The sequence below is a fragment of the Dipodomys ordii genome, unplaced genomic scaffold (assembly GCF_000151885.1).
Source record: "Dipodomys ordii isolate 6190 unplaced genomic scaffold, Dord_2.0 Scaffold54, whole genome shotgun sequence".
NCBI classification, from domain to species: Eukaryota; Metazoa; Chordata; class Mammalia; order Rodentia; family Heteromyidae; genus Dipodomys; species Dipodomys ordii.
The window spans coordinates 772,963-786,774 of record NW_012267270.1 but is presented as its reverse complement, the minus strand read 5'-3'; the positions used below and the strand labels follow the sequence as shown (position 1 = coordinate 786,774).

Sequence of the window (13,812 nt, the reverse complement as noted above, 5' to 3'; positions counted from 1 at the left end):
CAGTACTCAGGAGGCCTCTGGCCTAGCGGGGGATCGGCACTATTCCTCTAACAGCACTGGGTGCTGAGTCCGGTGCTCAGTACTCAGGAGGCCTCGTGGCCAGCCCATGAGGCCAGCGAGTTCCAGGGGCAGCACTAGCCAGTGCACAGTGACCCACGGCCGGAGGCCCGGCTGGCATGCACCTGTGCGCATGTGTACAGGGTGCGTGTCAGACATGGCAGAGCCGGACCAGAGCCACGAAGGGCTGGACCGGGCCTGGGGCTCCCTCTTGGAATGGGGTGGGGGGCACAGGGTTGCTTTGGCGCCGGGCTGTTCCGGGCTGCTGCTTAGGCTCCGGAGAGGCGGACAGGAGGATGCGCAGGCCGGCGTGCAGCAGAACAGGGTGGGCCTGGGGCGGGTGGGGCTGGCGGATATTTTGCTTCCAAGTCACCGTCTGTGCTTTGGCCTCTCTTTGGCCTGTGGTCAGCCACCATGTCTACTCTGAGCCAAAACGAAAGGCCCCTGTGCCTCAGTGTCCCCTCCAAGCACCCCACGCCGGGGCCCCCAGGGCTGGGGCCACGCAGAGGCGGCGTCTGGCACTGGTATCGGGCCTCCCATGCCCGCCATTCAAGGAGCTCCAAGGGCTCGCTCCTGCCACCGAGGCGCGCCTGGTACTAGGGTTTGAACTCGGGACTTGCACTTCCCACACGGCGGCCCTAGTGCCTGAGCCACACCCTTTTGTGCTTCCTTTTACTTTTTTTGTCAGTTGTGGGGTTTGAACTCCGGGCCTGGGCGCTGTCCCTGTGCTCTTCAGCTCAAGGCTAGCGCTCTACCACATGAGCCACTTCCGGTTTTCTGGTGGTTCATTGGAGATAAGAGTTTCATGGACTTTCTTGCCTGGGCTGGCTTTGAACTTCAATTCTCAGATCTCAGCCTCCTGAGTAGCTAGGATGACAGGCGTGAGCCACCGGCATCCGGCTTCCTTTTACTTTTTAAATAGGCATCAGCGTTTATGCCCAGATCAACCCCGGACTATGATCCTGCTCTTTGTTCCTTTCCCATAGCTGGGGTGACAGGCGTGTACCACCACACCCGGTTATTTGTTGAGATGAAGCCACTCTCCCCCAATCTCCACTCCCCAGGTAGCTGGGATTATAGACGTGAGCCGCTGTTCCTCGGCAGCTGCGAGCCACCCAGCAGTGACGGTGTCCTGCCGGTGCGCTAGTCCACGCTCTTCCTTGGGCCGTGGGTGGGAAGGCGGGCAGATGCAGGTCCCTCGCGTGGCCCTGCCTGCCGTGGTGCAGGTCAACATCCCGGGGCCCCCCAGGGACATCCCATGGCTCGTGGCTGTGCGGGGTCTCCTGAGAGGAGGCTGCAGAGCTGGCCGCCACGCCCCTGGTCAGACCTCAGGCTGCGCTCAGGAGGGAGCGTGGCCTAGCCACAGGCCTCAGAGGAGCAGCTGGGACCGAGGCTCAGGGGGCCGGGCGGGGGTGCAGCACGCAGCGGGGCTCCGGGTCAAAGGAGGCTCACATGACAAAACAGGGCTTGTGTGGTTTGACTGGAGGACCAGAACCTCCGGGCTCCCCCACCCCCGAGACCACGCCTCAGGACCTTAAAATAACTGGCTCCCAGAATAGCACATGAATGATGCTTCCTTGGGGAGTCCTGAGACTGGAGAGGGGGGGACAGCAGCCCCAAGGGGGCGCAGGGGTCTAATGGGAGTGGCGGTGGGGCTGGGCACGGCAATCAGCCAGGGTGTCACCCTCCAGGGGGGGGAGTCAAGGCGGCTGATGGCCGCTGCAGGAAGAGCGGGATCCGGGGTGGTGGGGTCTGGGCTCTGGGGCTCCGGTGGAGACCAGGAGCTGTGTGAGGATGGAGCCCGCCAGGTGGTGAAGGGGTGTGGAGACCCGGAGGCTGCCCAGACTCCCCGCCCCCCGCATTTCCCCCTGATCGCAGCTCACCCCACACACAGCGCAGCCACCAGCTGTGTGCTCGAAAGACCTGGAAATGCTGCTTATTGGAGTCAACCATTTTTTTGATTTGTGCTGGAGCTTGAACTCAGGGCCTGGTATTCTTGCTTGGCCCTTTGCTCAAGGATGGTGCTCTACTGCTTGAGCCACCCCTCCACTTCTGTGTTTTGCTGGTTCATTAGAGATAAAGCGTCTCACAGACTTTCCTGTCCGGCTGGTTTGCACCACGATCCTCAGGTCTCAGCCTCCTGAGTCGCTGGGATGACAGGCGTGAGCCACCAGAAGTCAATTTTAAGGATGTAATTATAACTGGCAGAGAGGCAGACCCTTGGAGGAGTTGTGGGGGAGCTTTTCAGAAGCACTAGACGTAGGAATCTCTTTTCCCTGTGTGTAAAGTCTATGAAATCTAAATGACCACATGCTTGTCCCCAGGCAAACGTCCTTTGGAATTGAGACAGCGCCTAAGTTTCAAACCACCAGCCCTTCTCGATGACCCAGAATGAAGGAGTTCAATGCCAGCGATTCCTGCAGGTTTCCAAGCTGACTATCTGTCGACATGATGGCTGTTGGGATAGACTGGCTAACCTGCTTCACTTGTTTCTCTTATTTCTCTTGTTTTATTTCAGTGACACAAGTGCCTGAACTCAGGACCTCACACTTGCTAGGCATTGCAGCAGCTGAGCCATTCATTCAGTCCTAGTTTGTATTTTGTATTTTTTTTCCAGTCATAGGGCCTGGGCGCTGTCCCTCAGCTCTTCAGCTCAAGGCGAGTGCTCTACCACTTGAGCCACAGCACCACTTCTGGCTTTTTCTGTGTATGTGGTGCTGAAGACTGGAACCCAGGGCCTCATGCGTGCGAGCAAGCACTCCACTGAGCCACCTTCCCAGCCCTCAGTCCTAGTTTGTATTGGTTATTTTCAAGGCAGGGTCTTGTATGTCCTGACTGGTCTGGGCTGTGAACCTCCTGAACGAGGCTCCCTGTGTCCCTGGGGATGACAGGCTTGTGCTACTATGCCCAGTCATTGGTTAAGATGGAGCATGAAAAATTTCTTCCCCTGGGCTGGCTTCCAACTATGATCCTCAGATCTCAGCCTCGCAAGTAGCTAGGACTACAGGCGTGAGCCACCATGCACAGCCTGTTTCTCTTAAAAAGTGATTGTTGAGATTAAACCTGACCCCCTGGCTAGCACCCATGGGCTGAGTCAGAGGTGGTGGGGCTGCGGGCTCGGTGGGGACCCCCAAAGGGCCTCAGAGCATTTGGTATTCCAAGCTTCGACCCAGGCCCAGGAGGGAGGTCTGAGAGCAGAGATACCCCCAAAAGCTGGGCCCCACAGAGGCTCAGCCTTCAGTGTGAGCGGAGGCAGGACTCTCTCCTGAGAAGACACAGGGCGGGCGGCCCCTGTCTGGGGAAGGGCGCAGTGTTGGCTGCAGGAAGCCAGGGCCTGTCTGTGGCTGGGTCCTGGTCCTCTGGGAAGCAGAGGTCTGGAAAGCACTGAGCCTAGAAGGCCCGGCCGGCTGGGTCACCGCTGACCCCTCCCCCAGCATGAGAGGGAGAACAGCAGGGCTCCTCCTCAATCCCAGCCTCACCCTGCGCCTCAAAAACTCCCATCAAAACCAGCACCCCAATTCTAACAAGTGCAGAGAAGACAGACGCCACGGAAAAGAACTAGCAAAGTAAAACCAAAGTAAGAAGACTTTCCGTGCCGGACTGAAGTGAGGCGTCTACACCATTTCTAGAACAGGCTTTGCCGGTGGCATTGTCCATCACGGCCAAGCCCCGAGCTCGCCTGCTGGGTGCTAAGTGCCGGACTGAAGCGAGGCGTCTACACCATTTCTAGAACAGGCTTTGCCGGTGGCATTGTCCATCACGGCCAAGCCCCGAGCTCGCCTGCTGGGTGCTAAGCTGCGTCCGTCCTCTGAGATCGCTCAGCCTCTGTCTCAGAAGAAGCAGAGCAAAAGGCGGGGGTGGGGGTGGGGGGCACGGCTCAACCTGCCAAGCAAGTGGAAAAGCCAAAACTCAAAAAGCTCAAACACACTGCTAGGCACAACTCAAATAAAACAGAAATCACACCCAAGTGTCCGCGAGCTCAATGGCTTCACACAGGGAGTCAGCTAGACACACGGCGGAAAGATCAACCAACAGACACTTGCACATCTGACATCCACGTCGGAAACCTGCAGTCAGCTTCCCCTTGGACGGATGCGGAGATGACACGTTCACAAAATGCAGGGCGTGGAAGCCAGCAATGAGAAAGCATCAGGCCTCAGGGCCACACGGGAGTCCCCTTGGAGCAGGAGGCTGGCTCTCCACCCCGCGTCACTTCACATATTCTACCACATTCGCAGAGGGGAGAAACAACACACAGTCCTCCTGATAGAGGAGAAAAGCCTCCACCATGGCACCAAGGACCCGGTAGAGCTCTGAGTACCTCGTGCCGGATGGAAGATGGCGGAGACCCGCAGCCAATGTTCACCACATGGGAAAGCAGAGGATAGAATGAGGGTCTCTGAGGCCTCCACTCATCCATCAACAGGTTGCTACAGGTCTGAGCCTGTATGACTGGGGGGGGGGAGGGAGGAAGAAAAGGAGGGAGGGAAGAAGGAAAAAAGGAAGAGGAAACAGAAGGGCAGGGATAAGGAGGAAGAAAGGAAGGGAGGGAGGGAGGAAGAAAGGAAGGAAAAGAAGGGAGGGAGAAAGCAAGAAAGGAGGGAGGAAAAAACAAAAGGTGTTCAGGTAGGAAGGGAGAAAGTAAAGCCGCCTCATTCGCACACTAATGTGATTCCATGTGTAGAAATCCACAGAAATCAGCAGCAACAATGAAACTACTACAATGAGGAATAGCAAGTTTACAGTTGACAAGATCCACATAAAAACCAACTGCATTTCTATGTACTAGTAATAAACAAAAGTAAAAATCAAGAGACTGATTCTATTAGTAGTGTGACAAATAAGAATGGAAGTGAATTTAACCCCAAATGCACAATTTATACATCAGAAAGTACAACGTGTGACTGAAAGAAATTTAGGTAGATCAAGCACATGCAGAAAAATGTACTATGTTCATGATCTGTGAGAGCTCATTTTATTAGTATGTCAAAGTTTCCCAAATGGATGCAGAGCTTCAATACAATGCCCAACAAACCCTAGCTAGTTTTTCTGTCTTTCCTTCCCTCTTCCTTCCTTCCTTCCTTCCTTCCTTCCTTCCTTCCTTCCTTCCTTCCTTCCTTCCTTCTTTAGAGGGGGTAAGGATCGGCAACTTGTTCCTAAAATTCATACGATAATTTGTATGCATTTGGAAAGAGTAAAACAAGTAGATTTGCAGGGTGCTGATGGCTCACGCCTGTCATCCTAGCTACTCAGGAGGCTGAGATCTGAGGATCACAGTTCAAAGTCAGCCCAGGCAGGAAAGTTTGTGAGACTCTCGTCTCCAATGAGCCCCCGGAAAACCAGAAAAGGCGCTGTGGCTCACAGTGGTAGAGCGCTAGCCTTGAGTGAAAAACTTAAGGACACGCCCAGGCCCAGAGTTCAAACCCCACAAGGATGACAAAATCACCACCACCACCACCACCACCAAAAACAAAAACAAGCAGCTTTATACTCGCTGACTTCAAATCAACAGTCACCCGCAGTGGGTCCTGCTTGGTTTCAGGACTGAGCGGCTTTGGCTGCCCACACAGAAGGGGTGGTTCTCGAGCGAAGCCCAGCGCTTACGGCCAATGACTTGACAAATGCTTCTGCGCCGCTGCATCATTTCTTATTTATCCACCAAGTAAGAAAACAAAGCAGAAAAATAAGAATTTTTTACGATATACCTCACCCCTGAATCACCTCAAAAACAAACATAAGCTTGAACATAAGAGCTAGTACTATACAATTTCTAAAAGGAAAAAAAGTAGGAGAAAAATTTCATGACCTTAGACTATGCAAAAGAGGGCTTAGAACACCAAAAGCATGGACCATACCAGAAAAGAGACACTGGGCTTCATTAAAATTAAAACCTTCTGTGTCTTAAAAGACGCAGCTCAGAAAATGAAAAGACAGCCATAGAACAGAAGAAACGCTTTGCAAGTCATACATTTGATAAAGGACTTGTATCCAGAACATTATTAAAAAAAAAAAAAAGCTCTCGCAACTCAATAATAGAACAGACTACTTAATTAGAAAATGGGCAAGAGAGTTGAATAAACATCTCCCCAGAGAAGACTGTGAATGGGTAATAAGCACATGAAAAGTTGTCCAGCATCATTAGTCATTAGAGAAATGCAAATCAAAACCACAATGAGATACCATTACACCCTCAGAACTGGGTGCAGAAAAGACTAACCAAGCCATCCGGTGGTAAGGCTGTGGAGGGAGGGAGGGAGGGGCAGGAGAGGGAGAGAAAGAGGGAGGGAAAAATGAAGGGAGGGAGGGAGGGAGGGAGAGAGGGTGAGAGGGAGAGAGGGAGAGAGAGAGAGAGAGCGAGCAAGCATCCTCTCCGTTGCTGGAAAAACAAACAAATAAAAAACTTTTAGAAAACCAGTTTAGGAGTTTTTTAGAAAGTTTTTGCAGAATTTCCTCTCCAGCTTTGGGGTACACACTGAGCAGATAAAGACAGGTCAGGAGACACAGAGGATTTGCGCCATGGATTGAAGCACAGCCCTGTACCCCAATACCAGTGGGTATGCCCCGCCTACAAGCACACACACACACACACGCACACACAGGCACGCACACGCACACACACACACACACACACCAAAACTACTGGACAAAAACTGACCACACATCTTGCCCTGAATCATAGCTCAACACATTCCCAGACACTGATCCCACACAGAATATTTTTCCTGACAACAGAGCAATGTTACTAGAAAGTTCTGCTGCGGTTCATAGTCATTGTGGGACCTGCACTGCTACATAACCCCAGAGATAAACAAGAGACAATGCAGGTCAGAAAAACACAGAAGGGAGTGAAAATGAAAGCTAAATTGGATTGACTGAATCACAGGGTGTAGAAGCACAAGCCTGTAAACCCAGCTATTAGGGAGGTTGATGTGGTAGGATCCGAGTTCAAGGCTAGCCTAGTCAACATAGAAGAAAAGAAACAGTGGGGAATTCTGTTTGAGAGGTATTTTAGAGGACAAATTTATAGACTGAAATGCTGTTAATAGCTATGATTCAGTCTCCTCAAAGGTCTTGGTAAAGGTACAAGTAAGCCCGTGACTCAGAAGCCAGAGAAAGCCGACACAATAAACACTGAATAATAAACAGGCACGGGCACATCCGCAAACCAGGGTGAGGTGAGTGGACACTCTGAGCTGTCACCAGCAGAATGGGACTCTGCACTACCCTCAGCGCTATCCTCACACAGTGACTCAGGCCTGGAATACCCAGGACTGGGGAGGCAGAGAATGGGAGGATCAAAGTCTGGGGCGAGCATGGCCAAAAGCTAGTAAGACCCCCATGCTAACAAAAAAGCTGGTGTTACAGTGTATGCCAGTGCGCTCAGCTAGCTACCTGGACTGAGGTCCAGCCCAGCAAAGGTCACGAGACCCTATCCAAAAAATAATTGAATTAAAAAAGCAAAAAACAAAACTGAGTTGTGGCTCAAGGGGTAGAGCAAATACCTGAGTTTAAGCCCTGGCACTGCTATTTTTTTAAAACGTGCACACGTGTGTGTGTGTGCATGCATGTGTATGTGTGTGTGCATGCGTGTGTGTGTGCATGTGTTTGTACGTGTGTATGTACGTGTTTGTACGTGTGTGTACGTGTGTGTGCGTGTGTGTGTACGTGTGTGTATGTATGTGTGTGTGTGTATACTAGAACGAGGGTGGGTGCTGTCTCTGAGATTTTTCACTCACGGCTGGTGATCTACCTGCCAACTTGAGCCACAGCTTTGCTTCTGGCTTTTTTTTTTTTCTAATTTGAGAAGAGTCTTACAGACTTTCCTGCCCTGGCTGCCTTTGAACCAGGATCCTCCGATCTTGGCTCCTTGAGGAGCTATGATGATAGCTGCACTCTGAGCTCCAGGTACTGGCAGGACCTTAGCTTGCAAAATGAACAGGGCCCCACATCCACATCAAGTCTGAGGGAGGGGGGCTGGTCCCCGGAAGCCCCAGGTGCACCAGCCAGGTGGGCGCAGCCTCCCCTGCAGGTCTGCAGACCTCGGGGGCCACGCGCACCCAGACTGTCCTCACCTGACAGCCACCTTCAGGGCAGAGGGGTGCGCGCAGGGCAGCGCCTAAGGACGCCTCTCCCAGGATGCCTGCACAGGGCTGAACGACCCCTCCCTGACCCCCCAAGCGCTGAGAGGCCACTGTGCTGCCGGGCCTGCCCCAAAGCCTCAGTTTCCCCGCTTGTAAAGAGTGATTTGTCTGGACAAATAAGACAAAGCTGCTGGGGAAGAGCAGACAGCCTCCTGTCCTTAACCACGCACACGGAGGTCTCCCCTCCGCCCCCCGCGCTGTGAGGAGGTTGTGCAATGGAGGGGCGTGGGGCGGGTACTTGGGGCGCGTGGGGCGGGTACTCGGGGCGCGTGGGGCGGGTACTCGGGGCGCGTGGGGTGGGTACTCGGGGCGCAGAGGCGGATAGAGCGCCCCGGAGGATGAGAGGATGATGCCAAGCAAGGGTTCTTGGGACATTTGCAGAGAGGGGGTCCTGGGGTTCTCCTCAGGGTGTGTCTGTGGCCCGGACGTGGGGAGCAGGGCACCCGACTAGAGACACAGAGGCACGCCTCGGAGCCAGCACAGCCGGCCACTGTTGGTACTCCTCTCGACGGGACACCCCGTTCCCCCCCATCCATGCTCCTCAAGCCAGCCTTGAGCCCCAAGGCCCCCGCCAGCCTCCCGCCCGCCTCCCGCCACCCCAGGTCCCCTGGGGCCAGGGCAGCCGGCTGCGGCCTTGTCTTCCTCTGGCCGGCAGCACAGCAGGCTCCGCAGGGAGGGGCATGGCGAGGTGGGTAGGGCTGGCCGGGTTGGCCAGGAGGCTGGCACTGGTGCTGCCGTGGACCTGGTGCCCAGGGATTTCCTGTCCCCACCTCCGGAGGTCAGCAGGACAGCGCTCAGGCTGCCTGTGATGCTGATGGCTGCGTTGATAATGGTGATAACGTGGGGCCCAGTCCGGCTGCTGTGCCCTCTGCGTCCGGCAAAGCCCTTTCCCAGGCCTGTCCCCCCCCAGGGGCGGGGGCGGGGAGGGCACTGGCTGGGAGCGGCCAGGCAGGCTGCCACCGGAGGACCCATGCTGGCCCTCGGCTGCCTGTGTGTCGGCGGCTGGACGAGCGGCCAGGGTCCGGGCCTGGCCCCCGGGCTCCGTGTGACGCACGGTGCCGGGCAGGGGGCTCACCCTCGGCCCTTGCTGGCGGCTCCCAGGGGGCCGAGCCCGGTACGAGGTGCAGCGCGCCCCGCGCAGGGTCTCCCCGGATCCGCGGCAGCCTGGCATGGAGCCCGGGGCCGACCCGGCCGCCAGGGCTCCGTGCCTCTGTCCAGCCTTGCTCCCGAGCCTTGCCCTGGGGATAGGGACTCTGGAAAACACCGCCTTTTGTTGTAGAGCACAGACGCAGCGTGGGCACACCGTTCTGCACCCCAAGGTGGCACTGGCCCCGCCCAAGCCCACCCACTGACTGTGATCAGCCCAGAGCCAGGTCCTCCTTCTCAGACCCTCCCCCCCCCCCACCAAGAGGCTACTGGAGGCTGTGTCCCAGCCTGGATAGACAACTGCTTCCCACGCACACTGCCTGACCCCCGGACGCAGCTCCCCCTGCTCTGCGCTCAGGGGTGCCTGGCTCATGGCAGTGGGCAGACTCCTTTCCTTGATGCCTCCAAATGCCTGGTCTGGTCCTTGGCACCGGGTGAGGAGCCCACCATGGGGGGCTCCCGGCTGCTGAGGGCCAACCCAGGTCTCAGCTTCCAAACCCGCCAGACACACTGCATCTCTTCCCCCTGGGTCATCCACCAAGCAATACTACTATACTGTGGGGGCCCGAGTGGTCCCCCACAGTCGACCCTCAAGTGCCCAGTGGGCTGAGCCGGCTGTGAGGCCTCAGCGGGGTCTGGAGGCCGGCCTCCCTCTCCACTGCACCCCATTGTCTCTCTCCAGCCTCCCCCTCCCCCAGCCTCCAGGCAAGGGCTGCCCCCACGCCCAGGATGGGCTCAGGAGTAGGGCCTCTTGTCCTGTGTGGGGCGGGCTCTGCCTGCCCACCTGCCCAGCTGCGGCCCTGATTGGAAAGGGGCCAGCAGCAGGCATTGCTGGGAAACGGAGCACTCACCCTCCCCGCCCAACTGAAATTCCACTATTTTTAGCTTCTGAATTGCTTTCAGATAACATCCAAGTAGACCGAGGAACCCGCCTCAGACCCCAGAGACTTCGAAGGCAGTAGTGGGCCATCAGAAAGGGCCCTCAGGGCCCTAGAACCTTCCATGGCTCATTAGGGATGCTGTAGGAGTAAGCAGGCTGGCTGGTGGGCACAGAGCCTGGCACCCTGGGGCTCAGCGCATGTAGTCTGTGGTGCCCTGGGGTTCGGGGCACCCAGGCAGTGGGGTATGGAGGAGCTACCCCGCACCTGCATGCCTCCCAGCGCTCGGTGCCCTGACCACGCAGGGCGGAGAACCCCAGGGAGGGACGTGTGGCCGCGTGGTGTCACTTGCCAGTAAAAGCATCACTCATTGGACAATTGAGAAACTGCTCAGTGGGCGCTCGGCCAGGCTGGGTGGACCAGGCTCCCCTCAGAGCGCAGTGGGTGGAGAGACCCACGCGTCCCCGTACGCCCAGCCCACATCCTCCACACACGCTCGGCGCTGAGAGGGGCCGTGGCTGACGGCCTTGGGGGCGCTGGGCCGGCCCCAAGGGAGGATGGTGTCATCACGACCGGCCCTGGGTCACCCCACAGCTCACAGCGGGCTGCACGGCGAACCTACCTTGTCTTCCATCCGGTGCAGGCGGGCGCCGATGGTGTTGCTGCCTCGGTCTTTGCTTTTCTCTATGACACAAAGCGCCTGGGTCATGGATGTGTGGGCCCAGGGGGCGCTGGCAGGGCTGAGGGGGGAGGGCCAAGTCCCGTGGGGGCACCTGCGTCTGCGGGGTGGGCGGGGGCAGGAGGGGTGTGCAGCCTGCTTCTACCATCCCAGCTCACCCCAACTCCACAACCCCCGAGAGTCTGCAGAGCGCATCCTGCCCGCGGCCTTCCCCCTCAGTGGGCCTGTGCCCACTCCCCCCCATGACACCCACTCTGCCACCCCGTGCCCCCTTCTCCATGCGGGCTTGTCCCAAGCTGTTAGCTTGGCCTGTGCTCCCCCGGTGTGGCTCAGCCCCCATCCAGAGGGCCTGTGGAGCGGCGTGGGTGGTGTCCTGAGAGCTCCTAGGGTCCTGAGCCCGGCGAGACCCCCACCCGCAGGTCCTGGAGCTCCAGCCCCCCCATCATCAGCTTCCCCTTCTGATGGGGCCTCCGCTCCAGAGTCCGCACCCAGAGCCCGGGTCAGCACCCTGGGGACTCGCAGGACCCTCACACCCCTGGCACACTCCTCACGGTCCCCTGTGGTGCCTAAGGCTGCTCTGCTCAGGCTGGGCTGACCTGTGTGTGTGTGTGTGGCACGCACTCTGGGGGCCCCATGGCTCCCGACATCTTCCGGGCCCCGGACCCTGCAGAAACCCACCTGAGATGGGGATGAACAGAGAGGGCTTCCCGATGGACTGGTCCAGCCTGGAAGGGACGAGGGACAGCAGCTCGCACTTGGCCAGCGAAACACACGGTGCCCAGCGTCCACCACCCTCCCGGGGTGTCACCCTCGCCACCCAAGACCCAATAAGAGGCTCCTGAGCCCCCAGAGACCCAGATTCCTAAGAGAGCTATGAGGGAAACTCAGAAATGAGGGGCAAACGTTGGGGTACCCCTTGGACTTCCTGTCTCGGTAGGGTGAGGGAGAGCCGTGATGGGGAGTCCCTGAGCCCCTCTGGCCGGCACGCTCGCCCAGCAGTACCCTGCAGCACACAGCTAGCTTCCCAGCCCAGCCGTGGAGCTTTCTGCCCAGGCTAGCCCACCATGGTGTGAGCCCAGACTGGGTTCCAAGACCCACTGCTTCCAACGGAACAAGGACTCCAGCCAGAGCCCAGAGCGCGTGGGCTCCGGTGCCGGGGTCCCCTAGTCTGGGCTGGCAGTGGGAGACCCAAAGACGGTGAGCTGGGAGACTCCGTGGGATGGTCTGGGGCAGCTCGAGCTCCCCGTCATTGCCGAAGCCAGGGCTGGGCGGGCCCCGCTCCCCGTGGGCCCCCCCGAGGCCGGGGCGGGGCTGAGGGGGTATGCCATGGTGAGGTTCTCCAGGGCCCCATGTCCCCATGCACCTCCTCTGCCCCGTGCCCACCTTCTCTGCATCTCCTTGATGCGCACCATGAGGTTCAGGTGGCCCTGAGAGTACTGCTCGATGACGTCCCGTACATCGTAGGGCTTCCGTGCTTGCTGCCGGCCACAGAGACACCCATTAGCTCCTGTCGTGCAGGCTGGGCTGTGCACGCAGGGGTGGGGAGGAGGGGGACAGGGACGGGGGTTTGGGAGCTGGGGGCCCAGCCCCAGTGTTCTTTCCGCCCCCCACAGGACTGGCCAGCACCCCTTGCCACCCCCTCTGCTGCTATTTGGTTCCCATCAGCCTTGGAAGAGCCGGCCCACTAGCCAGGGCACACTGTGCACAGCCAGTGCCTACCAGAACACCTTGCTGACTTTTGACACACTGGCTGTGTCCTGTGCCTTTTTTTTTTGTCAGTCGTAGGGCTTGAACTCTGGGCCTGGGCGCTGTCCCTCAGCTCTTCAGCTCAAGGTGAGCACTCTACCACTTGAGCCACAGCACCACTTCCGGTTTTCTGGTGGTTTATTGGAGATAAGAATCTCATGGACTTTCCTGCCTGGGCTGGCTTTGAATCGTGATCCTTAGATCTCATTCTTCTGAGTTGCTAGGATTACAGGCGTGAGCCACTGATGCCCAGCCACCCCGTGCTTTTCTGAGCTGGGGTGCTGAGTTCAGATCCTCCCTTCAATAGGATGAGATAGCAAGTCTTGTCCTCCCTTGTGTAAGATGAGATGCTGAGCCTTGTTCTCTTCTCTGTAAGATGGGATACTATGCCTTGTTCCTTCCTTCTTTAAGACAGAGGTATTAAGCCTGAGTCCTTTCTCTCTGAGTTACTAAGCCTGTTTCCCTCTTTTGAAAGATGAGACCCTGAGCCTACTTCCTTTCTTCTGGAGGATGGGAATTGAGCTTAACCTTACTTCTACGAGTAAGAACAAAACAAGATGGTGGGTGAGAAGGCGTGCAAGCCTGGCCTCTGCCTGCACGCCAGGGATCCTGAGTCACAGCAGTCAGCCTCGAGTGGGCCAGAGGGCCGCGGAAGCTCGTGGGCCCTGCAGGCCGGGTGAGGCTGGGCAAGAGGAGGGAGGAGCCCGGGGCCCTCGGTAGGCTGCCCTGCCCTGGGGGTGTCCGGCCACCACATGGAGGGGCTGTGGGGGGGCTCTGCAGACACACTGGCGATTGCACTCAGTGCTCTGGGATGAAGATGAGGGGGAGGGGAGGGAGCAATGCCCCTCTGACACCCCCAGCCCAGCCCAGGCCTGATGGCACATATCTTGGAGCCCAGAGCCCCCACCAGGGTCTGGCCAGGGCTTGTGAGGCCTTCATCAAGTGGTTGCCTGGGGCCAGGCTTGGGAGCCCATCCACCACCTCCGGAGCCAGTGTCCCCTGCGGCAGCCAGACCCTGAGATAGCCAAGATAATGCCGGCCGGCCAGACGGCCCTCGGTGGGCGCGGATGTTCAAGGCAAACTTGAAGGGCTGAGAGGCCAGACACAGGGGCGCTGGTCAGGGCCTTATCAGCCGGGCGGGCCGGTGGGGTGGGGGTGGGGCACG

At 57.8% G+C, this 13,812-nt stretch overlaps 1 protein-coding gene across 1 annotated transcript in view; it reads right to left on the bottom strand.

The window, feature by feature from the left end:
• Kcnq1 (potassium channel, voltage gated KQT-like subfamily Q, member 1) overlaps positions 1–13,812 on the bottom strand; it is a 215,623-nt gene that overhangs the window by 43,826 nt on the left and 157,985 nt on the right. Inside the window, exons 12-14 of the mRNA XM_013020860.1 lie at positions 12,285–12,379; positions 11,580–11,626; positions 10,845–10,906 (exon numbers count right to left, since the gene is read on the bottom strand). Coding sequence (XP_012876314.1) covers positions 10,845–10,906; positions 11,580–11,626; positions 12,285–12,379 — 204 coding nt within the window. The remainder of the gene's footprint in view (positions 1–10,844; positions 10,907–11,579; positions 11,627–12,284; positions 12,380–13,812) is intronic.